At 54.0% G+C, this 27,603-nt stretch overlaps 2 protein-coding genes across 6 annotated transcripts in view; both read left to right on the forward strand.

The window, feature by feature from the left end:
* ZNF385C (zinc finger protein 385C) overlaps window positions 1-27,603 on the forward strand; it is a 68,145-nt gene that overhangs the window by 14,978 nt on the left and 25,564 nt on the right. For 3 of the 5 annotated variants that reach the window (XM_017856599.1, XM_017856601.1, XM_017856603.1), the window contains exon 2: window positions 16,825-17,076. In XM_017856599.1, coding sequence (XP_017712088.1) covers window positions 16,827-17,076 — 250 coding nt within the window. In that variant the 5' untranslated portion in view covers window positions 16,825-16,826. Of the gene's footprint in view, window positions 1-9,133; window positions 9,191-16,824; window positions 17,077-27,603 lie in introns of those variants that run through there. The other 2 variants (XM_017856602.1, XM_017856600.1) reach the window with 2 other exon arrangements.
* Window positions 23,704-27,603, forward strand: part of CUNH17orf113 (chromosome unknown C17orf113 homolog) — a 15,376-nt gene continuing 11,476 nt past the window's right edge. The window contains exon 1 of the mRNA XM_017856597.1: window positions 23,704-27,566. The gene's annotated coding sequence lies outside the window, so the exon portion shown is untranslated. The remainder of the gene's footprint in view (window positions 27,567-27,603) is intronic.

Here is a 27,603-nt window from a genome sequence, read left to right on the forward strand (position 1 = left end):
AAAAAAAAAAAAAAAAGGTGGCCGGTCGCGGTGGCTCACGCCTGTAATCCCAGCACTTTGGGAGGCCAAGACGGGCAGATCATGAGGTCAGGAGATCGAGACCATACTGGCTAACACGGTGAAACCCCGTCTCTACCAAAATACAAAAAAAATTAGCTGGGCGTGGTGGCAGGCGCCTGTAGTCCCAGCTACTCGGGAGGCTGAGGCAGGAGAATGGCGTGAACCCAGGAGGCAGAGCTTGCAGTGAGCCAAGATCGCACCACTGCACTCCAGCCTGGGGACAAAGCAAGACTCCGTCTCAAAAAAAAAAAAAAAGAAAAGAAAAAGAAAAGGAGAGAACAGGATACAGCGACGTTCAGGGAACAAGAGAGGTAACTTTGAACTGGCCGCCGGTGAGCCGGATGGAACAAGAGCGATATTTCTCCTCTTCTTGTCCATCCTGATTCATGTGTTTATCTGCTTATTGTCCATGCCCATCCTTCTTCCCCCAGCCCAGATCTGCAAGTTCCATGAGGGCCCCTTGGACTTGCATTCACTGCTAGCTCCCAGGGTACAGAATGGATGGCCTGGCATATAGTAGGTGTTCAGTAAATGTTTATTGAGTGAATTTATTGAGCCCCTATTCTGTGCCAGGCACAAAGGGAGACACTATCCCTCTATCACCTCTTGGTTTTCCCAACAACCCCATGAGGTATATATATAACCGGGTCCATTTTATAGATCAGAGAGGTAAGGACTTTGCCCAAGGTCTGATGGCTCCTGTAGCTCAGGCCCTGTCCTCCACCCTGCCCTGCCTTCCAGCCAAGGCCTCTGAGCAGCCCTGCTGCAGGAAGCTGCTTGGAAGCTGCACTAGTGGGCCTGGGGGGCGCAGGACATGTTGACACAGCCTGTCCTCAGGGCGTTTCTTGGAACCTCTCAGCTGGTTTTGAAAGGCCTCCTTCTTCGTGGCCTGCAACAGCTGTGTGCCTCCACCCACCAGACTGATTTGAGAGGAGGACTTTGATGTGGTCAACAGCTGCTCCCTGGCCAACAAGGTGGACCATGGATACCCCACCGTCTCCCTCAGCCAATGGACTTGGAGGCTCTCCCTTCCCCACCCCAGGTGACCCTGGAGTCTTGGAGTCATCCCCAGTCTGCCTCCATCCTTGTGAGGTTAGGATGGGTTAGGATTAGTTTCTCATATTGAGGAGGAGAAGAGAACTCCAAAGCCTGAGTCAGTGGGCTGGGGTGGGAGGATCCTGCTGGACAAACTAAATAAAAGCTTCAGGAAATGAAGGGAGGGTCAGGGAGACTTACAGACCTTAATTTCCTCAGGATTGAACCTGGCCGGTAGTCAGGGCCTTTCCTTCCCAACACCTTCTGAATGCAGCTCTTTAAAGTAAGAGGAAAGGTGGCCAAGGTCCCCGTGAGGACCCCTGGATCCTCAGGCTTTCCCTTCCTTTCCATGGGGCAGTATAAGGCTGTCCTCCCAGGAAGCTGACTGCCTTCTAGAATGCTGCGATTGTAGCTAATATTCTGGAGAGGGGGCCACCCCTGCTATTGGACACCCCAATTTCCAGCCTCCTTTCTTATAGCTCTGGCCTCTCCTACACACCCCAGGTAGCTCTGCCAAGCTGGGTGAGGAGGTTGAAATAATTTCCGTTGTGTTGGCAACAAATACAAGCTGAATAGTGCTCTGGGCTGGGAAAAATTGGGGGCTGCCTGGCAGCCTTGGGAGGCAAGATGATGGGCAGGAGGGGAGCCTGGACATGGGAATGGGCACCCTGGGTTGAGAGAGTGAATCATTGGTGAGGTCTTTGGCATTCTGCCCAAGCCTGTTTGTCTTTTTTTTTTTTTTTTTTTTTTGCTCCATTAGTTTCCAGTGCACAGCTGTGAGGAAGTTCTTTCTGTGGTCTTATCACCATCCCTCCTGCTGTAACTAATGACATCATCCCTCACGTCGCAATGGGCTTTTACTATTTCTAGGGCATTTTCCTTCTTTCTTTTTTGGGGGGTGATGGGGGAAGACAGTCTTGCTCTTTTACCCAGGCTGGAGTGCAGTATCACAATCATAGCTCACTGGGGTCTTCAACTCCTGGGCCCAGACGATCCTCCTGCCCTAGCCTCCTGGGTAGCTGGGACTAAAGGCATATACCACCGTGCTCGACTAATTTGGGGTTTTGTTTTTTTTTTTTGGTAAAGATAGAGTCTCAAACTCCTGGCCTCAAGTGATCTTCCTGCCTCAGCCTCCCAAAGTGCTGGGATTACAGGCATGAGCCAGTGTGCCTGGTCAGTTATTTATTTATTTATTTACTTTTTTTGAGTCAGAGTCTCACTCACCCAGGTTGGAGTGCAGTGGCATGATCATGGCTCACTGCAGCCTCAATCTCCCGCTTCAGTCTTCCCCTGTAGTTGGGATTATAGGCATGCACCACCATGCCCAGCTAATTTTTTATCATATATATGTATATTTTTTGTTTCGTTTTTTGATTTTGTGTGTGTGTGTGTGTGTGTGTGTTTTGTGAGACAGGGTTTTGCCATGTTTCTCAAGCTGATCTCGAACTCCTGGGCTCAAGCAATCCACCCACCTGGTCCTTCCAAGGTGCCGAGATTACAGGCATGAGCCACCGTACCTGGCTAGTATATTCTATGTTATCTAATTTAATCTTCTCAGACATCAGCCTTGAGTCAGGGGAGTTATTATTAGGCATTGTTGTTACCATTATCTCCATTTTACAGATAAGGAAACTAAGATGTGGAGAGAAGGGACGAGTTCCCAGTCACACGGTTCGTGGTGGAGTTGCAACATAAACAGTGAACACGTTTGCCTAACTTCAAGTTACTCCAGTTCCCCGCAGTCCCTCCAAATCACATCCGCAGACACACATGCTCACCTCTCTCCCCAGCCTCCTCCCGCTTCCATCTTACCACAACCCCGAGGCCACCCCCAGAGAGATCATCCTGTCCATGCTCCTGCCTCTGCCCCAGCGCAGTGGAGCCTCCACGTGGCCTGTATCTGGAGCTCATCTGGTCATGGTCCAGGAGAAGGTGACAGTGGGGAAAGTCGGGGGAGTCAAGGGTGTCAGCTGCTGCTGCTGCTTTTTGAGCAAAGACTTTGAAAGTTTAATGTGATAATCTCATCCTGATTACTGAAAACTGAGGACCTTGGGCTTGTCCAAGAATCCATTACCAACCTCACATGAGGAGCAGGGAGGTTGCACTGGGTTCCTCGCCTTCCTGCTCCCCCAATCCCCATGCATACTGGGAAGGATCTGAGTCTTGGTTGATTTTTTTTTTTTTTTTTATTAATGGAAAGAAGGTGTTTCTGGATCATGGTAGAGATTCTAGGCTTCCTAACTCAGGACCTGGACCAGGAGACCCCAGCCCTTTTCTTTTACATCTGGGAATTTAATATCCTAAAAAATGCGGCTGGTTAGCAGGTTGTGAGGCCAGTCAGAAGGCGTAGAAAATCAGCTCAGCCGGGAATCCCCGGCCCTCACATCCCCCACCCCAATACACCGCCAGGGAAACTGAGGCCTGTTACTGTTGTCTCCACATCATCTCTGCCCAGAAGCAAACCAATTAGCACCGCGTCTGGTTCTGTGTTCCCAGCGCCTGTCTCATTATTTGGGGATTTATGTCCCGGTCACTGTGAAGGACAACTGTCCCGGTTTCCACTGGGGGAGCCCGGCCGGCGCTGGAGCCCAGCGGTGGCAGGAGGTGGTGCCGTCCTGCTTGGGGCAGGATGGGGATTTGATTTCAGGGGGATTTGCAACCAGTGGGGAGCCGCCCTGGGCACATGGTGGCTCTGGGCTATTTTAAGAGGCAAAACGTGGGGGGAGGGGTCACAGTGGACTTGTTCAAGTGACTAGAGAGTCTGCCCTTTCAGTGGGAGCAGAAAGGACCCGTGATGAGTGGGGTGGGGCAGGCCTACCCACTGCTGTGGCCTCTCCCACCCTCCTAGAGCCCAGGAGCCCAGAATGACGCCACCCGTCCTAGCCCCAGTCTGGGCTGTGGGCCGAGCAGGGAAGCTGCTGGCTGGGCCGGGGTCTCTGCTCCTTGCCTGAGCCCCTTTGCTGCAGGCTTTGCTTCAGCTGGGGACCCTTAGTGTTATTATTATGAACAATTATTTTAACTACCTCTTATCTTTGTAGTAGAAATTGTATTTATCAAACATTTGGGAAAGGCCCCAGGAGAAGAAATAGGCACAGCCTTAAATCCAGGCCCATCAGCTCCTGCTCTGTGTGGTCCTCTTCCAAGCTGTGTAATGTTGAGGGTTGCATAAGTCCCTTCACGTCTCTGAGCCTCAATGTCCCTCTCTCTAAAGCCGGGACCAGCAACACCTAATTAATGATGCTCCTATTATTAGTTGGGCACATGTTACATGGGGTACTTTGCAGGCATGATGTCACATCATCCTCTACACTGTTACCTATTAATTGCCCTGTTTTAGAGATAAGGAAACTGAAGCTCAGAGACAGGAAGTAACTTGCCTAAACTCACACAGCCAGAGCAAGCTGCCTGATGCATTTCTCTTTTGGTGCCCGAAGGTGCCTGAAGGTACCCGAAGGTGCTCGAAGGTGCCTCAAGGTGCCCGAAGCATTCCCGATGCACCTACAGTGAGAGTCGTTTCATTCCTCAAATCCAGAAATATGTCTTGGTTACTTTCTGTGTGCCAGGCACTGTTCTAGGCTGAAGAGTCATCCACAGACAAAACAGAGGAAGAGGAGACAGTGGATGAGACTGGCCAGTAGTGAGAGCTGGAATGGTCAAACTGGAGACTCAGAGGCTTTATTTAGACTAAGCGTCATTTTCTGGAGTGGGGAAGGCAACATTTAAGGGGCCTGAATCCCTCACTGGGCAAGTGGAAGGTGGACCATGGAGGGCCAGCACCACCTGGCACCCTGAGCTCTCCATTAGCAGGAAGAGCTTTTCCATTTGTTCTTCCTCTTCACCCCAACTTGGTAGGAAAAAAGTTACTGGGCATATTGGGATAAGGCCTTTAGAGGCACCATGGTATAAAGGAAAGAGACAGCCTAGACTTTGGAGTCATCCAATGGCGTTCAAATCTACTCTGCCCTTTCTAGCTGTGTGACCTTGGGCAGGTAAGTTAACTTCTCAGAGCCTCCCCCTCTTTATTTTATTTTATTTTATTTTTTTTGAGACAGAGTCTCGCTTTGTTGCCCAGGCTGGAATGCAGTGGTGTGATCTTGGCTCACTGCAAGCTCCGCCTCCCGGGTTCACATCATTCTCCTACCTCAGCCTCCTGAGTAGCTGGGACTACAGGCGCCCGCCACCACGCCTGGCTAATTTTTTGTATTTTTAGTAGAGATGGGGTTTCACTGTGTTAGCCAGGATGGTCTCGATCTCCTGACCTCGTGATCCACCCGCCTCATCCTCCCAAAGTGCTGGGATTACAGGCGTGAGCCACGGCGCCCAGCCAGAGCCTCCACCTCTTTATCTTCAAAATCAGGAGAGTAGTAGTGACCTTTCAGGGTTGGTGGGGGACGAAATGAGTGGGAAAGGGCATGGGAAGGATCTGGCATACAGAAGGCCCACAGTAGACGGCAGTGTTTTGCCTGCGTGCGGGGTTGGAGTTTAGGGGTGTGTTATTCCTAGGTATCTAGGTGAAGCCACGTCTTTGTGGGTGGCACTAAGCTGGCACCTGTGGTCCTGCTGAATGATCTCAACAGGCTGAGCAGAATGGGAGAGCCAGCAAGCCCAAACATACGGTCTGGGCCTCCCAGTGCAGGAAACCACCACTCACTCGGGGGCTGGGATAGGGAGGCTGAACTCACCAGCGCATCATGTGAAAATAGATCTGGGGGTTTCAAGGACCCTCAGTTCTATGTGGAGCTAGTTCAAGGCTGAAAAAAAGCTGAGGGACGGGTGGCATTCATAGAGGAGGGCAGAGATTGGGGGAGGTTGTGCTGTCCCTTTTTCTGTTCTAAGGAGGATACCAAAAGCCTAAAAGAGTTTAGAGGAATGTAACTGGGATAACCAAACACCCGGAAACCATTTATTCAACTTTTTTTTTTTTTTTTTTGAGACAGAGTCTCGCTTTGCACTGGAGTGCAGTGGTGCTATCTCGGCTCACTGCAAGCTCCGCCTCCCGGGTTCCCGCGATTCTCCTGTCTCAGCCTCCGGAGTAGCTGGGACTACAGGCGCCCGCCACGGCGCCCGGCTTTTTTTTGTATTTTTAGTAGAGACGGGGTTTCACCGTGGTCTCGATCTCCTGACCTTGTGATCCGCCCGCCTCGGCCTCCCAAAGTGCTGGGATTAGAGGCGTGAGCCACCACGCCCGGCCTATTCAACATTTTTAATTAAGTGGTTTAGATCAGGTCAGTTGGTCACCATGCAAGGTACCAGGCAAAGGAAATGAAAGAAGGCCCAGAACTACCCTGGGGGAGGAGCCCTCAGTATAGACGGGTAACCAAAGCAGGGTTTGGGAGAGACAGTTTAATTAATACAGTGTGATAAGGGCAGTGTTAGGGTCTCATGAAAGGTGCCCTGGGAGCACATACAAGGGGGAGGCACATATTCAAAGGCTTCCTGGAGGAGGTGGCCATGTCAGGGGAAGAATAGCCGAGGCAAATGGGTCTCTTTAGCTGGGAGAAGAGCCCCTTTAGGAAGAAGCTGCCTGCTGTGTTTCTCTGGCTGTGGAAGGTGGAGTGCACGTTTTCTGTGTTACCAGGCAGCAGATCTAGGACCAGTACGCAAGCATTATAGGGAAACAGGTTCCAACTCCCCATCCCATGAACGTTAGCATATGGAATGGGCCTTCTTGTTAGGCAGTGATCTCCCCGTCACTGACATGTTCAAGCAGAGGACAGAGGATACCGTGTCAAAGCTGCTACAAAAGGGACAGGATGACCTCTAAGATCCCTTCCAAGTCTGAACAACTGCAGTTCTCCATGGACAGCCACAGGATGTGGACTGTGATGGAGAGCAGTGTGACTAGATTAAGTTAGAGGATGCGTGTGCTGTGGGATAGTGAGGTACACATGGTGTACCATGACTGTCCTCCCCACCTTGGATTTACTTTTTAAAAACATCTTTGACCAGGCGCGGTGGCTCACGCCTGTAATCCCAGCACTTTGGGAGGCTGAGGCGGGTGGATATGGAGGTCAGGAGATCAAGACCATCCTAGTCAACATGGTGAAGCCCCGTCTCTACTAAAAATACAAAAATTAGGCTAGCCTGGTAGCATGCGCCTGTAGTCCCAGCTACTTGGGAGACTGAGGCAGGAGAATCGCTTGAACCTGGGAGACAGAGGTTGCAGTGAGCTGAGACTGCACCATTGCACTCCAGCCCAGCTGATAGAGTGAGACTCCGTCTCAAAAAAAAAAAAAAAAAAATTAGTAACTGCTTTATTGAAATATAATTGCATACCATACAATTCCCCCATTTAAAATGTACAGTTTAATGTGACTTTACCTTAAAAGTGGAAATGCATTTATTATTCATTCAACAACTATTTATTGAGCATTTATTAGGCATGCAATAAGCTTTGCACTGGTGTTGTGGATAGCTGGGAAATAAAGGTCCTGCCCTCATGGGGGAGACAGGTCAGGATCCAAACAAAAGAATTACAACCTGGGAGATACACTAAGAGGGTGGTAAACTCGGTCTGAGACAAGGAGTGATGAAGCTGGGGAAAGAGGGTCCTGGGGAGGTAACATTTGAGCTGGGGCCTGAGTAACAAGGAGATATCTCTGTGAATGTCGGGAGGATGTTCCTGGCTGAGGGGGCAGCAAGGGCAAGGCCCAAGGCAGTGGTGAGTTGGTGGATGGGTGGACCAGGAAGTGCTGGGAGACTTGGTGGCACCGTGGGTGAGGCGCCCCTGAGGCTCCCACCATGGGGCCTCCTCTCTCCGTGGCCTGGTCCCCAGGAGGCTTGCCCCAGTGCCAGGCAGGTGAGCGGTACCACCACTTCTTCTTTGGCTGCAAGAGCCCTCTCTGTCCACTTTCCTTGGCTCTTTCTTGCTCTCTTGCTCTGTTACTGCTTCTCCAATAACAGAATGGTGAGAGTGTTCTTGGAGGTCATGTCACCAGCCCCTGCCTCCTGCTCTCCCTGGTTGGCTCCGTGCTCCTGTGTGTGCCCACTGTGTGCTGAACCCTGTGCTCTGATCCCCTGGGAGGAATCAGAAAGGACTCCCAGCCACACACACTGGTGAAGTCTCCGCAGCAGGCTCTGGCTGGGACCTCCAGAGACAGTGCCTTGGAGCAGCCTGGAGTCTCCCATTTGGTGCCCACTTCCTGTGTGACTTTGGACCAGTTACTTAAGGTCCACAATCTTTTTTTATGCTATTTATTTATTTATTCATTTATTTATTTATTTTGAGACGAAGTTTCACTTTTCTTGCCCAGGCTGGAGTGCAATGGGGTGATTCTGGCTCACTGCAACCTCCACTTCCCAGGTTCAAGCGATTCTCCCACCTCAGCCTCCTGAGTAGCTGGGATTACAGGCATGCCACTACCCCCGGCTAATTTTTGTATTTCTAGTAGAGTCAGGGTTTCACCATGTTGGCCACGCTGGTCTCGAACTCCTGACCTCAAGTGATCCGCCCGCCTCGACCTCCCAAAGTGCTGGGATTACAGGCGTGAGCCACTGCGCTCACTTAGGTCCCCAGTCTTTCATTTCCTGGTCTGTAAAATGGGGAACTGCACCGCTCTGGGCAGAGTGATTCTGAGGTTTGAATGTGATCCCCCTGGCACCCAGCAGGTGGTCCATGAATGTCAACTTCCTTCCACTCCCTGAGTTTCCTCCCAAAAGAGGGGCCAGCTTGCCGGAGGTAGCAGCCGGGGCAGAAGGGGTGCTGGCAGGGGTGGGGAAGGCAGCCAGTTTGGGGTCCCCTTCCCTGAGCTCTGGGATCCCTGGGGAGCCCTCAGGTACACTGGGCCTGGTCAGCCAGGGGTGGGCGGGATACTCACCCGTGGGCCCAGCTCTTCAGCCAGGAGGGCCTCCGAATCTCCCCTCTCTTCCTCTCACCCGGGGAGCCCCACCGCTGAGCCCCTCTCCCGCCAAGGCTCTCCTGGGCTGGCCGGGGCGGCGCGGCTCCTGGCACCTGCTCCCGTCAGGCCGCCCGGGGGCGGGCTCGGAGACGCGGCGGCTGTCCCGGGACGCGCGGGGCCGGGAGCTGCGACTCAGGACCGCCCCGGGTGGCCGCGAGAGGCTGGACGCGGCCGGGTTTGTCCGGAGCGCTCTCCAGGTAGGCGCGGGCGCCGGACTCGGGCCCTCACTCCCCGCCGCCCATCACAGAGCCGGCGGGAGGGGGCCCGCCGCGTGCTCAGCGCGTAGGTGGCTCTGCAGGGCTGGGGGCAGTGGCGGGGACCTTGTTCGCCTGGTGACCGGGAGAGAACCGCAACTTAACCGGAAACTGAGGTTGCGAGGAGGACAGCAAGGGTGATGGCAAGAAGGACTTCCAGCTCCCATTAGGGGGAGGGAGGGAGAGAGGATGAGACTTCCTCTCTACTTCCACCCACCCTGAGGAGGGGACCGTTCTCCGGAGACAGGGGGCTCGACCAAATAACCCACCGACTTTTCTTAAGAAGTTTAGAGAATCCAAAAGTTGATCCACCCCTATCAACACTGAGATGGAATAGAAGGGAAGGGGTGGGGGAGGGAAGAGCAACAGTGATCTTTTGCTGGGTGCAAAGAGTAATCCTGTTCCCCCACCCTCCATCTCATTCACGGTCATTGGAGGCCTTCCTGTCCCGCCCCTTCCTGCCCCCAACGTGCAGAATGTCTCATATTCAGCAAGGAGTATAGGGGGAGCCCCTGGCCAGAGCACTCTGCCCCCACCCACAACTCAGGAACAGTCCCAGGAGCTCCCAACTCTCAACCCTCCTCCTTCTGGCTTCCAGGACTCAGGCCCCTGCCCTGACTTGGACGTGGTGACTAATGGGAGGCAGGGAGTGGGGTTTGAGGGAGCTCCCCTTCTGGGTCCTATGGGATTGGGCAGGGAGAGCAGGCAGGAGATAAACCCCGGCTGTGTCAGGATCCTGAGCCCTGGTGCTCCTAGGAGGGGGCATGTGGCAGGTGGGTCTCCTCTGCCTGCTGAGTGTGATCAGGGCAACAGGTCAGATTTCCTGGGATTTGCCTGGCAGCAGAGGCAAGGACAGGGGGTACGGAGACAACCACCCCACCTTAGAGGCAGTTGCTCTGTGTTGCCACTGTGGACCCTGCAAGGAGAGATGCAGGTTAGACAGCAAGAAGGACTTCCTTCCTGAGGGGAGGGGTCTTTGGGGGAGTCTCAGTGGCCAGCAGAGCCAGCCCCTGTCTTTGGAGGTGTCAGGAGGACTGAGGCCCTCTGGAGGATGCAGACAACTGGGGGTGAGGACAGAGCAGACCAAGGGAGGGGAGGCAGTGGGGGACAGTGACCTCACCTCTGGACCATCCTGCTCCTTCACCTCCTGTGCCCTCTCTCCCTTCTTTGGAGCTGGAGGGTTGGCTTTCAGCAGCTCACTCCTGAAATCCCCAGCACGCAGAAGTCCCCAGGGGAAGGTGACGGGCTTCCTCTGTCACCACTTCAGATGGGAAGACAGACATGGCTGCCTTGGGTGTGTCCAGCGGAACCCCTCACCTGGCACCTGGACCAGCTGTTGCCTAGCCCCCGGGCCTCCTGTTCTGGCAAAGCAGGGTTGTATGTGCTGGGGGCTGGCACAGGTCACTCGACTCCTCTGGATCCTCTGAGGGGATCTCAGGGTGTGGCCCTGGGTGACCCCAGCTCCCTGGGCCCATGGAATAGGTGGGATGGGTGCCACTCTGTGGTGGCCACACCACTAAACAGGTCTGTTTCCCCTTCCTCTCTTTCAGTGCTGGGAGAGGGCAGTGGGGAGGTGGCAGGGTGGAGAAGCCAAAATGCTCAGTGATGGCCCCTCAGGGACATTCAGTGGCTACCCAGGCCCAGGAGTGCTTGCAGGACAGGAACAGATGAGGTTTCTCTTCCTCCAGGTGCTTCTCTCTGCAGCTGGGCTGGTGGGGAGGGCCAGGATCCCACACTCCTGCCTGTGACCCCATGAATGGGATGGGGGCTGCCAGGGTCCTCACCCCCTGCCCTTGCCTCATAGAATGGAGGAGACCTTTCCCTACCTACTTGCCTCTCTTTGTGATGCTGAGCCTCAGTTGCCTCATGTGTCAAACCTCGCAGGATTGTTCTGAGGATTCATGTAAGCATTCTTTCTGTTGTGTCCCAGGGGTAACAGGCGTTTGCCACCAGGCGTACCCACCCTGCCTTTCTCCCAGGCTAAGGCAGAATCATATACCTTGGCCTCCACTGCCTTCCACCTTAGCAGCAGCTGCTCTGTGTGGCCACTGCAATTCAGCCTGCAAAGGACCTAGGCGCCCAGTCCCCTCTCTTATTTTATTTTATTTTTTATTTTTTGGATATGGAATCTTGCTCTGTCGCACAGGCTGGAGTGCGGTGGCACAATCTCAGCTGACTGCAACCTCCGCCTCCTGGGTTCAAGCGATTCTTTTGCCTCAGCCTCCTGAGTAGCTGGGATCACAAGCACCTGCCACCACACCCAGCTAATTTTTGTAGCTTTAGGAGAGATGGGGTTTTGCTATGTTTGCCAGACTGGTCTCAAACTCCTGACCTCAGGTGATCCACCTGCCTCGGCCTCCCAAAGTGCTGGGATTACAGGCATGAGCCACTGCATCCAGCCTATTATTTTTCACTTATTTATTTATTTTTTTTGAGACGGAGTCTCACTGTCGCTGGGGCGGGAGTGCAGTGGCACGATCTCGGCTCACTGCAACCTCCGCCTCCCGGGTTCAAGTAATTCTCTCGCCTCAGCCTCCCCAGTAGTTGGGATTACAGGCGCTCGCGACCACGCTGGCTAATTTTTGTATCTTTAGTAGAGATGCGGTTTCACCATGTTGGTGAGGCTGGTCTGGAACTCCCAACCTCAGGTGATCCACCCTCTTTGGCCTCCCAAAGTGCTGGGATTATAGGCATGAGCCACCATACCTGGCTCCCTCTCTTTAAAGACAGGAAACCAAAGCCCAGCGAGGCAGGGTCTGGCCCAAGTTTGGCTGGCCAGCCAGCCTGGCCCGGTCTGGGAAGTAGGCTGGGGAGGCGGGAAGGTGGCTGTTGGCTGACATGGAGGAAAATGCCAGAGGGTAACTGGGCTTGTTAAGGGTTTGAGGACGGAGCCTGTCATGCTCTGCCAAAGGCTGGGGACAGGCCTCGAACCTTCCTCTCCGAATGCCTCTTTAGGAGAAGCAGGCATTTCTGGAGGACTCCTTTCCCAGGCTGCAGCAGAAACAACCATCTGCTGCCTGTTTTCTGGCCTCCACAGTCCCCTTCATTGAGCCCTCTCTGGATGGACAGGCAGGGAATCTCATCACCTCATGGTGGCCAAGGACCCCGTGGAAACCCAGGGACTTCACATGCACTTGTCACTCAGCCAGAAGTGGTGGAGATGGGACCCTAGAGCCCTGCCTGAGTGCTCCCCCCACCCCACCCCCCAGCTCCACATTGACAGACACACAGGCAGACAGACAGACAGAACCTGGGCTACACAGCCCTCCAGCGCAGGTGGTGTGAGCCTGCCTCCAAATGGGTGGCTCCCTCCCAGGGCCCACCCCCTGCCCTCTCTGCAGCGGCCTCAGCCCATCTCTCAGGGAAGACAGGGAACAGAGGGAGATTTAGCCAGCTTCCTATAAAAATCCCAGAGAGACAGACAGACGGATGGGTACATACACGCTCTTTTTCTCTGCTTTCCCGTTGTCCTTCCTCCCCACCTCTTTGACTCTTTCTACCCAGGGTGTAGCCCTTCTCTGCCAGGCACTGGGCCTGATAGGGGCTGCACAGCCCTGCCCCTCCCCAAAGCCCTTCTCTCAATCTGTGGCCCCCTCCCTAACCATCAGTTCAGGTCAGGGCTTGGCAGGCTTTAAGGAGAGGTGGGATGGGGGAGTGGGTAAGGACTTGGGCTTTGAGTCAGACAAGTATAGGTCCAGGTCTAGCCACAGAACCTCCCAAACCCTGTTCTCTAATCTATGCGCTGGGATAACAGGTTAATAATGGGGCTTATCTCATGGAATTGTGAAGTTTAAGAGAGATCCTGCCTGGGCATGGTGGCGCATGCCGGTAATCCCAGCTACTTGGGAGGCTGGGGCAGGAGGTTCACTTGAGCCCTATGAGTTTGAGGCCAGCCTGAAGCCTGGGCAACACAGTCAAACCCCATCCCCTCGCAAAAAGAAAAAAGACCCTTTTTGTCAAGCACCTGGCCCACAGTAAGCCCTCAATAAATGGGGTTGTTATTTCATAAAGAAGAGGTGACGTAAGCAGCTGGGAGGTGAAGAGAAAGACAGGGAAGCCTCTATAATCAGCTCTTGCATCGTCTTTCCATTTGCTTTGAAGCAAGTCCACTGCCCTGCTCTGGGACTCAGTTTCCTCATCTGCTTAAGGCAGCATGTGGACTAGGCCCTGTCTAAGTGTAAGTACTGCTAGGGTGGGTCATGCTGGCTCTGAGTAGGGGCCAGGGTTGGGGATGCTGAGCTGTCGATGCTCAGGGCAGGGTTAGGCAGACCTGTGTGCTCCCGTCACTGTCCACCTCTCCACACTTTATGACTGGGCTCCCCTAGCTTAGCTGGGGCAGGGTGGCTCCTAAGGGGACAGCTGGGAAGGCTGGGTCAGGCAGGGCAGGCTGCAGCAGGCCCAGCAGCCTGGCTGGGGGAAACACAATTAGCCTGGAATCCAGGCGGCCCCGTGAGCCCAGAGGCTATATATCACAGAGGTTTAATCAGCTGCGTGGCAGATATTTGCTCTCTTGGGCCATGTCCCCGCCCCGCCTGTCATAAATTGCACTGAGATTTCAAAATACCCTTGTCCCCATGCTAGCGGGGCAGGCAGCTCTCCTTGGCATGGCCAGGAAAATCTCATTCCTCTGAAGCCTCCACCCAGGGAATGGGACCTCTCCCCCGACCAACACTTGCGCCTAAGACCTCCTTCCTGCCTCCTCCTGCGGGGAGAGTTGGGGAGGACATGGAGAGGCAGGGGAGTCACTGTGATGACCTCCATCTAGAGGTGAGAAGGTGAAAAATATTAGTGGGGGGCTCCATGCAGCAATGAGGGCCCTCTCACAATGGCAGTGACCTCCAGTGTGCCCTCTGTGGGAAGAGCTGTGCCCTAGACCCGTGGTGTGGCTCCCGGAGACAGCTGCATTGACTCTTGAGTGTAGGGGTTGGGGTCTGTCCTGCCCAGGGGGTACGGAGTCTTCACCTACCTTCCCACTGGATGTTTGCTGCGCCACCTAGAGGCTATCTCTGGGACTGCCGCCCAGCCACAACACGTAGCAGCAGGGTTTGGAACCTCAAATCACCAAGCATTTATGACCACACCAGGGTCAGATCTATGGCACGTTAATTTGCTAGGGCTCCCATAACAAAGTGCCACAGGCTGGGTGGCACTTAAACAATAGAAGTTTATTGTCTCAGTTCTGGATCCTCAAAGTCCAAGATCAATATGTGTCAGCAAGGCTGGGTGTGGTGGCTCATACCTGTGATCCCAGCACTTTGGGAGCCCGAGGCTGGAGGATCTATTGAGCCCAAGTGTTTGAGGTAACAGTGAGCTATGATCACACTGCTCCACTTCAGCCTGGGTGACAGAGCAAGACCCTGCCTTTTTTTTTTTTTTCTGAGTCAGAGTCTCGCTCTGTCACCCAGGCTGGAGTACAGTGGCACAATCTCGGCTCACTGCAACCTCCACCTCCCAGGTTCAAGCAATTCTCTTGCCTCAGCCTCCTGAGTACCTGGGATTACAAGCGCCCACCACCGTGCCCGGCTAATTTTTTCGTATTTTTAGTGGAGACAGGGTTTCACCATGTTGGCCAGGCTGGTCTTGAACTCCTGACCTCATGATTTACCCGCCTCGGCCTCCCAAAGTGCTGGGATTACAGGCGTGAGACACTGCACCCCATCAATTTCACCTTTTTATAAGGACACTAGTCATGTATATTGGTTTAGGGGCCCACCCTATACTAGTCTGGCCTCATCTTAATAGCATCTGCAATGACCCTATTTCCAAATACGGTCGTATTCTGAAGTGCTGGGGATTAGGATGTCAACATATTAAATTTTGGGGGGACACAACTCAACCCGTATCACACAGTCTCAGATGTTCAGTGACAATCTCATTTCATGGTCTGGGCACGACACCCACACCATGGCACAGCTACACTGTGACATGCACACAGGGTAAGTGACACAGATTCACCTCAACAAACAATGGGGTAATACAGACATTTGCAGTGACCCAGGTACATCATGACAGACACACGGGGTGACAGACTTCACTCACAAGCTATAAGAGACAGACACACTATGTATTAATAACAGCTGATTGGCCAGGCACCGGTGGCTCACACCTGTAACCCCAGCACTTTGGGAGGCCGAGGTGGGCACATCACGAAGTCAAGAGATTGAGACCATCCTGGCCAACATTGTGAAACCCCGTCTCCACTAAAAATTCAAAAATTAGCCGGGCGTGGTGGCATGTGCCTGTAGTCCCAGCTACTCAGGAGGCTGAGGCAGTAGAATCACTTGCACCTGGGAGGCGGAGAGTGCAGTGAGCCGAGATTGCGCCACAGTACTCCAGCCTGGGTGACAGTGTGAGACTCTGTCTCAAAAAAAAAAAAAAAAAAAAAAAAGAAACCCCCCCTTGGGGCGGGGGGGNTTCTGCAGCCCTCTCTGAGCTATGTTCTGCAGCCCTCTCTGAGCTATGTTCTGCAGCCCTCTCTGAGCTATGTTCTGCAGCCCTCTCTGAGCTATGTTCTGCAGCCCTCTCTGAGCTATGTTCTGCAGCCCTCTCTGAGCTATGTTCTGCAGCCCTCTCTGAGCTATGTTCTGCAGCCCTCTCTGAGCTATGTTCTGCAGCCCTCTCTGAGCTATGTTCTGCAGCCCTCTCTGAGCTATGTTCTGCAGCCCTCTCTGAGCTATGTTCTGCAGCCCTCTCTGAGCTATGTTCTGCAGCCCTCTCTGAGCTATGTTCTGCAGCCCTCTCTGAGCTATGTTCTGCAGCCCTCTCTGAGCTATGTTCTGCAGCCCTCTCTGAGCTATGTTCTGCAGCCCTCTCTGAGCTATGTTCTGCAGCCCTCTCTGAGCTATGTTCTGCAGCCCTCTCTGAGCTATGTTCTGCAGCCCTCTCTGAGCTATGTTCTGCAGCCCTCTCTGAGCTATGTTCTGCAGCCCTCTCTGAGCTATGTTCTGCAGCCCTCTCTGAGCTATGTTCTGCAGCCCTCTCTGAGCTATGTTCTGCAGCTATGTTCTGAATCCCCAGGTGTCTTGGCCTCCCCGTGTGTAGACATGTTGGACACCCTTCTAGAAAGTCCCAAGTTTGTTGTTGTTGTTGTTGTTGTTTGTTTCTGAACCGGAGTTTTGCTCTTGTTGTGCAGGCTGGAGTGCAATGACGCCTGATCTTGGCTCACTGCAACCTCCGCCTCCGGGGTTCAAATGATTCTCCTGCATAAGCCTCCGGAGTAGCTGGGATTACAGGCATGTGCCAGCACGCCCAGCTAATTATGTACTTTTAGTAGAGATGGGGTTTCACCATGTTGGTCAGGCCGGTCTCCAACTCCTGACCTCAGGTGATCCACCCACCTCAGCCTCCCAAAGTGCTGGGATTACAGGTGTGAGCCACCTCCAAGAGTCCCAAGTTTTAATGCTGCTTTGCTTGAAATAGACTCCATTATGCACCCTTCCATCATCCTCAGGCTGGGGCATTTCAGAGGGATACAGAGGATACAGAGCTCTGCGTCTCCCGGTCTTGAGCCCCTCCTGCTCCCTCTAAAGTATTCACAACCATTTGGCGTTCATTCGTCTCCCTCTCTATCCACTCAGGTATGAAGCGGCCGCTGAGCCCACCCCCACCGGCTGAGAAGGAGCCCCCCGTATCTGGAGCTGCTGAGTGCCCCCCTCGGCCCCCAGAACCACCTAAACCCAAGCGAGAAAGAAAGCGGCCATCGTACACACTCTGCGATGTCTGCAACATCCAGCTGAACTCGGCGGCCCAGGCCCAGGTGCACTGTGGGGGGCGGGCCCACCAGAGGCGGCTTCGGCAGCTCAGCTTGGGGAAGAGCCCCTCAGGGCCAGGTCAGTGTGGAGGAGCGCTGCTCCCACAAATTTGGTTTGGGGAGGATCTCTGTCTGGGCCCCTCTGAGGGGCTCTGGGTCTGTGGCCTCCCTCCATGGGGGTCTTTGCGTCTGGGGTGCCCTCAATGAGGTCTTAGGGCCTGAAGCCCCCCTGATGCCAGCAAGTTTTATTCTGTATCTGGACAACCCTTCTGTGGGACCTCTCGGAGTCTGTGGGTCCTTAGGCCGCCTCTTGGGTCTTTGTTTCTGGGGATTCCGCCTGTGGGATCTTTTGGGATCAGGACTCCTAAGCAGCCCTTCTCCAGCCTGGAGCCTCCTGGTAGCCATAGGCTTTCAGACAAGGACCTCATCTGCGGGGTGGGGGTCCCAGGCTCCAGCTCAGGTCTGTGGTCTCTGAAGGCCAAGGTCAGCAAGGTACACAGCACTCCAACCCAGGGACAAGGCGGAGGCCCCTCTTCCTTTGGATTCCCTGCCAGGATTTCTGCTTCTCCCTAGCTGGGGTGACTTTGCAGAGGTTTGGCTATGAGCTTGGAAGGGGCAGCTGGCTGCAAGGCAGATTTCTGGGGGAAATGGGTGAATGCCTCCATGAGGGTGATTCTAGCTGACAGGTGCACAGGGGCCATAGGGAAAGTAAGAACCGGCCAGGTTGCTGTTGGCAGAGCAAACAGATTCACATCCAGGCCCAGTGTGGGGAGGTGGGAAAGGTGGGAACTTACCCCTGGCTCCTGGGGGAGGCCGACAGAAACCTACCTTGCAGCCCAGGTTGGCAGGTTTGCCGGAGGCTACACTCTGACCTCAGACACCCTCTTGAGGGCTGTCTTCTCTTTTGGTGATATTCATGGGGCACCCACTGTGTCTCTAGCTCCACACACACACACTCCTGTAGGCCGGAGACAAGTAAGATCCAATCTCTCTGCTTACCACCCTCCCCAAGATTGAGTGGGTCTTTTGGGTGGAGACAGATGTGAAAAGAGATGAGGGTTGTGGTTGCCACATGGGACATACCCTCAGGGCACAAAGGCAAAACTGCAGTCCCTGGGGACACCAGGAAAGTCTCGTGAAGGAAGAGGGGGCTAAGCCTCCGAACATGGATGACGGGAGTAGGGGTATTACAAGCAGAGGTCACGGCATAAGCAAAGCCAGGATGCTGTGGTGACTGGGACCAGCTTCTCCCCACCCAAGCATTTCAGGCTGGACACCAAAGGCATGACTCTGAGCAAGAGAGTATCTGACTGATGGGTGTTTCTGGAGCGTATGTGTCTGTCTGGATTCAAAAGTCCCTCATTGGCTGGTCATGGTGGCTCATCCCTCTAATCCTAGCACTTTGAGGGGCTGAGGCAAGTGGATCACTTAAGGCCGGGAGTTTGAGACCAGCCTGGCCAACATGGCAAAACCCCATTTCTACTAAAAATACAAAAATTAGCCGGGTATGGTGGCACACACCTGTAGTCCCAGCTACTTGGGAGGCTGAGGCAGACGAGTCACTTGAACCCAAGAGGTAGAGGTTGCAGTGAGCCGAGATTATGGCACTGCACTCCAGCCTGGGCAACAGAGCAAGACCCTGTCTCAAAAAAAAAAAAAAGAAAAAAAAAAGTAACTCATTAAGTCACCAAATATTTATTGACCGTCTACTAGGTGTAATCTGCTTTTGGGAGATTCACATTTTTAAAAGACATCATATCTTCCTGTCAGGGAAAAGCTATCTAAATAACTACACATGCAGATGAGTTTGTTCCAAAATAGTAACAGGCTTCCTAGAGGTGGATTCAGGACGCCTCAATAAGTCAGAGGAGGGTCCAGGTGCAGTGGCTCATGCCTGTAATCCCAACACTTTGGGAGCCCAAGGTGGGCAGATTGCCTGAGTTCAGGAGTTCGAGACCAACCTGGGCAACATGGCAAAACCTCATCTTCTAAAAAAAACAAAATATTAGCCTGCTGTGATGGTGGGTACCTGTAGTCCCTGCTATTCAGGAGGCTGAGGCACAAGAATTGCTTGAGCCTAGGAGGTGGAGATTGCAGTAAGCTGAGATCGCACCATTGCACTCCAGCCTGGGCAACAGAGGGAGACCCTGTCTCAAAAAAAAAAAAAGAAAGAAAGAAAAGAAAGAAGTCAGAGGAGGGGGAGGTAAATTGACACAGGAAGTGACATTGATGGTGGATACTGGAGACAAAGAGAGTCTACTAGGTGTAATCTGCTTTTGGGAGAGAAATGGGGTTTTGCCATGTTGGCCAGGCTGGTCTCAAACTCCCGGCTTTAAGTGATCCACTTGCCTCAGCCCCTCAAAGTGCTAGGATTAGAGGGATGAGCCACCATGACCAGCCAATGAGGGACTTTTGAATCCAGACAGGCAGGGAAGCAGCCGGAGCAAAGGCCTGCAAGCCCATGGCCAACATGGTGAAACCCCATCTCTACTAAAAATACAAAAATTAGCCAGGCGTGGTTGTGGGGTACCTGTAGTCCCAGCTACTTGGGAGGCCGAAGCAGGAGAATCACTTGAACCTGGGAGGCAGACATTGCAGTGAGCTGAGATCATGCCACTGCACTCTAGCCTGGGTGATAGAGACTCCATCACAAAAAATAATTTTAAAAGATGCCAGCAACTGCCCCTGAGGTGGGGGGCAGGGTGAGGGGAAGCATGTTGGGACCCTCAGCTGCCCTGGATGCCTCTTCCAGCTCTGCCCAGGTGGGCACTAGGCCGGTGTGCCCCTCTCCACAGAGCAGAGTCCTAAGGGTGGAGCTCCCGGGCGGAGGCTCCCTGGGGAAAATGCAGAGAACCACAGCCATTCCAGGGAGGCCGAGGCTAAGTGTGGGCAGCGTTGAATGTGCTGCATTGGTCCTAGGCACTCAGTGTCCGGGGCGCCATGCCAGATTGAGACACGAGGTCTCAGGCCTGTGGCAGCCAGGAGGGGCACTTTTCCGTGGGAGCTGTCACTTTGATTAGGGGCCTGCAGGGCTGGAGGCTTCCACAGTGACAGGCAGTCACAGGCAGTAAGGCAGGGACCCTCTCCTGCTCACATCCCCTGAGGCCATCTGTGGGAGGGAGCCTGGGGGGTGGTTCTCCCCTCTCTGAGCCTCCTCGCCAAGGTCTCAGTCAGAGGCCTCCTTCTTCAGCAGCATCTGGCTCCTGGAATTCTCACTCCCAGCTCTGAGTGAGCCCTGAATACCTTGGAGGGGCACAGGAGGAGGAAGCAGCAGGAACCCACACTTCGTCTCCCTCCTCCAAGCACTGCCCCAACTTACCCTGCCCACCTCCCATCTGTCTCCTACCCAAGAGGCCCTTTCATTCTTTTTTTTTTTTTTGAGACTGAGTCTCACTCTGTCGCCCAGGCTGGAGTGCAGTGGTGTGATCCCAGCTCATTGCAACCTCCACTTCCCAGGTTCAAGCAATTCTCCTGCCTCAGCCTCTCCAGTAGCTGGGATTACAGGCACCTGCCACCATACCCGGCTAATATTGTGTTTTTAGTAGAGACGGAGTTTCACCATATTCACTAGGCTGGTCTCAAACTCCCAACCTCAGGTGATCCACCTGCCTCGGCCTCCCAAAGTGTTGGGATTACAGGCATGAGCCACTGTGCCTGGCCTCTTTCATTCTTCAGGAATGCATCTTGAGCCTTCTTTCACCCCCCTTGCCTCTCCTCCCAATGGAGGTGTGGCACAGGGACCTTCCCCAGAAGAAGGCTGAACTCCATGACCCTATGGACCATCACACACACACACACACCCCTAAATAACTTTAAGCGATTATCTGACATCTGCAAAGAGACAGAGGTTTGCTGTCCCCTCGCACTAACCTCTGATACAGATGTTGAGCCAGCACAGGGCATCGGGGGACAGCTGGGCAAAAAGCAATGACCTACCCCCAGCCCCACATGGAGGATCTGCTTAGGAGCTGAACAAAGCACTTGCACCTGCAGCATGGCATTCCCTCCTCACCCAGCCACCCTAGGCATAGATGATGACATCCAGTCTCACTTTATAAACTGGGAGAGTGGGGCTCAGGGAGATTAGGTAACACCCAAGGCCACACAGTTGGGTTTGGGTCTTAGGTTTCAGACTCTATTATGTTTTGTTTTGTTTATTGAGACAATGTCTTGTTCTGTTGCTCAGGCTGGAGTGCCTGGCACAATCGTAGCTCACTGCATCCTCCACCTTCTGGGCTCAAGCAGTCCTCCCTTGGCGTTCTAAGTAGCTGGGACTACAGGCATGCACCACCATGCCTGGCTAAATTTTTTTTTATTTTTAACAATTTTTGTAGAGACAGGGTGTATTAGTCCATTTTCACGCTGCTGATAAAGACATACCAGAGACTGGACGGCTTACAAAAGAAAGGATTTTAATGGACTCACAGTTCCACATGGTTGGGGGGCCTCACAGTCATGATGGAGGGTGAAAGGCACGTCTCACATGGTGGCAGACAAGAGAAGAATGACAGTCAAGTGAAAGGGGTTTACCCTCATTAACCCATCAAATCTCGTGAGACTTACTCAGTACCACGAGAACGGTATGGGGGAAACTGTCCCCATTATTCAATCATCTCCCACTGGATCCCTCCCACAACATGAAGGAATTGTGAGAGCTACAATTCAAGATGAGATTTGGATGGGGACATAGCCAAACCATATCACAAGGTCTCGCTATGTTGCCCAGGCTGGTCTCAAACTCTTGGCCCCAAGCAATCCTCCCACCTCAGCCTCCCAAAGTGCTGGGATTACAGGCGTGAGCTACTGAACCCAGCCCCAGTTTTCTGACTCTAAATTCTATCTCACACTCTTATCTGATGCCCTGCTGAGGAGAACAGAATATATTAGGAGCAACTGAGCCATGTTTGAGAGTGGGGAGGAGTATGATCCAGAGGGCAGGCTGTCCCAGCAGATGATTCCACAAATGCTCGGGACCTATGGCCACTCCTGTGCCCTGTCCCTTGGTGTGCTCAACTGAAGAATGGGAAGATGCCAGCCATCTGGCTAGGGACAGGAAGAGTAGCTTCTTAAAGCCAACCAGTCCCTCCCTTGTCTCTTGGTAGAAAGAACCCAGTCATCCAATTCACAGTGGGCCTGCCCCATGGCATCCATTGCAACATGACACAGGAGGGGACAGGAGGGCATTTCTGAAATGACTTAAGCTCTGGCTTGCTGAAATGGCCAGAAGAACCTTAGTCAGGGACTGCACGGTAGACAGTATGGGGGGCAGGAAAACAGAGATCGAGTCAGACTATAATGGATTTCAGGGCCAAGATGGCTGCAGCTATAACACATGTCCCTGTGCCTTCCAGCGGGAGACGGGTAGTGGACAGAGTGGCAGGCCAAAGCTAGGCTCCCCTATTCTGCGCCCTCAGACCTCCCCTAGCTCCTGGTCGAATCGGTCCCTCCATCCCCTCTCCAAGTCTTTGACTGCAGAAGCCGCTGGCTGCATCCTGGGCCCCAGAGATCAAAGACCTTGAGCTCAAGTCGTGCCTGAGTCACTGGCTTGATGAGCTTCTCACCCCCACTCCCTGCAGATGGATTAATTTCAGTCCCATCAGGAGGCCCCAGAAGCCCTCCAGCCTGTCCCCCATCCTTCAGTATCTCCCTGGGTTGCCGTTTCCTCCTCAGTCACGGCCTCCCACACACATACTGAGGCCTTTGGGTGCATGCTGCAAAGAAACTGTGTTCCCCCAAGGCCACTGAGAAGTTCTTCTTGCAGTCTGACCTGCCTCTGCCTCCTGCTGCTATTCTCCCTTGGTGGCAGGTGACAGAAGTGCCCCACACTCTTCCTGAATGTCATCACATCCCCCTCCCCCAGGTGTGGTCCTGACCATTGGTATCCCCTCCCCAGGACCACCAGGAAAAGCAAGGCTGTCTGGGTAGAGAATTAGGGGGCTTAGCTCAGATCCCTGCCCTGGAAGAAGACAAAGATTCTGTCTGTCTCTGGGTGGGTTAATTAGCTCTGGGTTTGAGTTTCCTTCCTCTCCCCACACAAACAACTCCTCCCCGCAGAGCCCCTTCCTAACAAACCTGTTTTCAGGAGCTGCTGCTGCCAACCCCTCCCAGATCTTCTTTGTGGTTCGAGTGTTGGCTGCTCCAGAGATTACAGGTTATTGTCTGGTGGAGACAGGATGCTGAGGGGGTGGGGGGCTAGCATTGGAACCTGGGTTTGGAATGCAGGACTGGATCCAGCTGTGGGCTGGCTGCCTCCTTCCCGCACTCCACCCCCTCCCAGCCACCAGGTGCTCAGGTCAGTAAAGAGCCAGCTTTTAGGAAGAAGAGGGAGAGGAAGGAGTGAATGGAGGGGAGAAGGACCGGGCTGGGGGATTTGGGGTGGGCAGGGGAGGGGTGTCAGGAGTTCTAGTGGATCAGGCCGGGTGCTGTGGCTCACACCTGTAATCCTAACACTTTGGGAGGCCAAGGCAGGTGGATCATTTGAGGTCAGGATTCGAGATCACCCTAGCCAACATGGTGAAACCTCCTCTCTACTAAAAATACAAAAATTAGCTGGGCGTGGTGGCGGGCACCTGTAATCCCAGCTACTCTGGAGGTTGAGGCAGGAGAATCACTTGAACCCGGGAGGCAGAGGTTACAGTGAGCCTAGATCTTGCCACTGCACTCCAGCCTGGATGACAGAGTGAAATTCTGTTTCAAAAAAAAAGAAGTTCCAGTGGATCAGATGAACTCCCTCCTCTCCTTCCTGGCATTGCCCAGGTAACAGATCCAAGGGTCCAGGTGGTAGACTAACAGTGGCAAGATACCTGGATCCCCGTTCCCCAACCCCCACATGGCCAATGCTCTTTGATAAAGTGGCAACACCTCTCTGAAGCTCAGTTTCCTCTTCAGCAACAGCAGTTAAACATAAGGGGATGGTGAGGAGAGGATGAGTGAGGTTGGGCAGGAGAATGGCCTCCTGCAGCAAGTCCTGAGGCAAGAGGACGTCAAGAGCCATCCAGCAGGCAGAGCAGGGCCAGCAGCTCCTCCTTCCCTGGAGGTCCCTGTGGACAAAGTCAGCCCTTCCAACCCTTTGCTTCAGTGTAAGAGGCCCCAGGCAAGGGAATCCTCCGGGAGTGGGGGCTGAGGGATGCTCCCCAATACCCTTCCCCAGTTCTTGGTCTGCACATTTGCCCCATACTTCTCCCCTGGGGGATAAGCATGCCCTGTTCTTTCTACCTGCGGTTGGGATGGGGGAAACCAGAGAATGGGCAGCTCCTTTCTGGCAAAGAGAGACAGGGCCCTGGAACGACGCTGCTTTCCAGGCAGAACCAGGAGTCCCTCCCTCGCGCCCTCCCCTCCTGTCCCTCACATCCCCCCTTCCCTCTGTCACTCTGGCTGGGTTTCATTTGCTCCTCGTTCTGCGCTCCGCGGTGCCTCCAAAGGCAGAGAATGCTCTTGGGTGAGTGCTGAGGACACCTGGGCTGGGAAGTGGGGAGAGGGCTTAGGTGAGGGTGGTCCTCTCCCCTCTCCCCAGCTCAATCCTTTCCTGCTATAGTTGGCCCCCAAAAGTTGTCTGTCAGAGACACCAGTAGTCAGTTACTCTCAACCCTTTTCCCAGGTCCAGGGCTGGGCAGGGAAGCCCCCACTCTGGCCGAGAACAAAGGTGAAAGGAGGGGCAGGAAAGATGGGGAGCTGGAGGTCCACCCTGCAGGAAACAGGGGTGCTGGACATCTGGGCAGATGCCTGTTCAGGAGCCCGTGTCAAAGGTTCCGTGTATCAGACCTCACCTTTAACCGCCTCTGAGGGGCCAGGGGAGCGGGAGACGTCCGAGGGGAGTGAAGAGGGAGCTGTTACTGCAGCAGAGAAAGAGAGAGAAGCAGACAGAGGGAGATGGAAATCAGGGTGCCTCCTCCCTGAGATCTGGCCACTGCACTGGGGTCCACACCAATGCCCCCCTCCCCCTCTTTATCCATGGTCTGCCAGCTCACCTCTCCACACAGAGGGTTGCCTGGCCTTTTTTGAGGGAGACAGCCATCACCCATCAAAGGCTGTTTGGGGGAACTCTTTCCTTGGGGGCAAAGGCCTGGAGGCAGTGGGACGGGGGGAAGAGTTTCTGTTGTGACTGGGCTTTGGAGTCTTCCTCCAGCTTAGGGGAGTCTGCACATCCTGAGTGCTAAATGACCCAGAAGTGGCTCAGGGACTCTGGAGAATGTGGGGAGGAAGCCCCTGGCCACGGTGGGAGAGGGCATGCAGTATGTCTTGGCTCAACCTCTCACTCCCCACTTTGGCTCTCTCTCCCCAGACTCCCATATTATTCGCAGAGTTTGGGTTTTATCCATGATAGAAATGACAGTGTCATTATTTGAGATGTGTTGTGTGCAGGCATGTGCCTCTGGGAGGACCCTATCGTCTGCCCCGTGACTTGGGGGTAGGGGGGTGGGAGAAAGAGTGGGAGAGAGACTCTGTTTGGAGATATGCTCTTTTAAGTCCGATGCGTTTAATTCTGTAAGGGGAGTGTGTGTGCACACCGGTGTCTGCATCTGCATATGGCTCTTTGTGTACATGCATCTGTCTTTGTGAAGGTGTGTGCTGCTGTGTACCCATTGGTCTATGTCTGCATTTGTAGGGGTCTGCACATTCATGTGCATCTGTCTCTCTGGGTATATGTATACACAGGTATGTCTTTGTTGCTTGTGCCCATCTGTGTATGCATGCATGCTCTTGTGTGGCCAGTGTGCCTGCCTTTGCCTCCCGGCCAGCATGGGTATCTGTGTATCTTGGCATCAGTACCACCTCCATATGTATATACATCTCATGTGCAGATGGAATACATGGTCTAACTGTGGGGGGAAGTATGTATGTATGTGCCTTGATGTCTATACCTGCCACTATCCATGGGTGATATGGGCCTCAGGTTGTGTGTCTCTGTGCTTGTGTGTGTGTATGTCTGTCTGTCTGTCTTTTCTCATTATGGCAAAATAACAGGATGTGGTTTTCCCAGATCTTGTCCCTTGGTGGCAGCCAGGGTGATGTTATTTCATAAGATTTCTGCTCTGTGCCCTGCCCTAGCCTCGTTTGGACCTTTGGGGGCAGCCTCTTCTCCTGTACTCGGTGTGGCTTGCTCATACCTCTGACCACACCCCACCCTCTTGAGGCAGTTGGCTAATGAGCCATGGCTGCTCCAAGACACTTAGGTGGCTGTTCTGCAGCAAAATGCTATCCAAGAAGACCTACCCCCAACCTGACCCTTTTGGGGTGCAGAATTCTAGACCTGAGGGCTGTATGGTGCCATTCGGGGGCAGCTGTGGGGGCTGTGGCTCCCTTCATTTGAGTGTAGCCAGGAGTCAGGCGGCCACACGTGTGTGTGCATGTGACTCGCGCACCATCCCAGCAGCCCTGGGGCTGGGGTTCACAGTGAATGTCAGAGGCAGACGGTGGGTGGCACAGAGCAGTGCTGCATGGAAGATGCTGGGGCGGAGGAGTTCCCAGCAGCCACTGGTGGGGCTGGGACCTCAAATCAACATGCACCCTAGGCCTTTTGCAGAAGAGCAGTGTACCCAATTGTGAGGGGACTGGAAGGCATTTCTGGGTGACTTTGTGCTGTCTGGAAGGGAGACTGGGTCATTCTCTTGACATTCCCTTGATCCACAGCAGCAGTCCAGCCCCCTCTCTGAATGGCCTCCACACCCAGCACCTCATTTGGTCTTCAGACCCATTTCTGTCCTGCCCCAGCCTCCTCCCCGGGTTGTAATTCCCGCTTTACAGATGAGGAAACAGGCTCATAGCTAAGTGTCCAGTCCAAGGCCTCACAGTTAAATATAACTGGAGCTCCATCCCAGGCCTCTGGACTTCATACCTCCACATCTGGGGGTTGGGGTGCCACAACAGCACATTCCTCCTGCAGGGAACCTCCTCAATTCACCTCTCAGGGTAACGCAGACAGGGATGAGGGTCGGCTGTGTATCAGAGTTCTAGAAAAAGGTCACTCCAACCTCCCTCCCTCTTCCCCACTCTGTCAACCCCACTGCAAATAACGCACTAGGCTAAAACAATGAGCTTCCCAGTTCCAACTCCTCCGAAGGAGGCTCCCCACCAGGTGGGAAGGTCAAAATCCCCAGCATTCCCCTAGAGCCATCCAGCATCAGGCACTGCCCCCACCCACCCCAATTCTTCATAAACCTGCAGCGACCTGTCAGCTTCCAGAGGAGATCTTTGCTTTGCCATCCCACGGCCTGGAGTGCCCTTCCCCTAGTAACAGTTCACTTACCCAGAATGCTGCGAACCCTAATTGACCCGCCCTGCAGACCTTCAGTTGATCGCCCGCTCCTTGGTGATCCCAAAGCACTTGCTTCTAAACTCTCAGAGCACTTTGCAGCCTCCACGGCGCTCTACCTGTCTGTCTCTTACGGCTGTGAGCCCCTCGAGAAACCCCGAATACATGCGCGGACCGAATGAACCCTGGCACCGCGCTGCTTGCGGTCTAGCCTCAGGGGCTCCTGCTGCGGCGCGTGCGGCGGCAGGGGCTGGGGGGTGGGGCCGGGGCTGGGCTGAGCGCGCTGGGCGGGAGGTGCTGCAGGTGGGCGCGGCCAGGTGAGCCCGGGGGCGCCGCCCGCCCTGCCCGCGACCC

Source organism: Rhinopithecus bieti, unplaced genomic scaffold (genome assembly GCF_001698545.2).
Source record: "Rhinopithecus bieti isolate Rb0 unplaced genomic scaffold, ASM169854v2 scaffold_44695, whole genome shotgun sequence".
In the NCBI taxonomy this organism is placed as follows: Eukaryota; Metazoa; Chordata; class Mammalia; order Primates; family Cercopithecidae; genus Rhinopithecus; species Rhinopithecus bieti.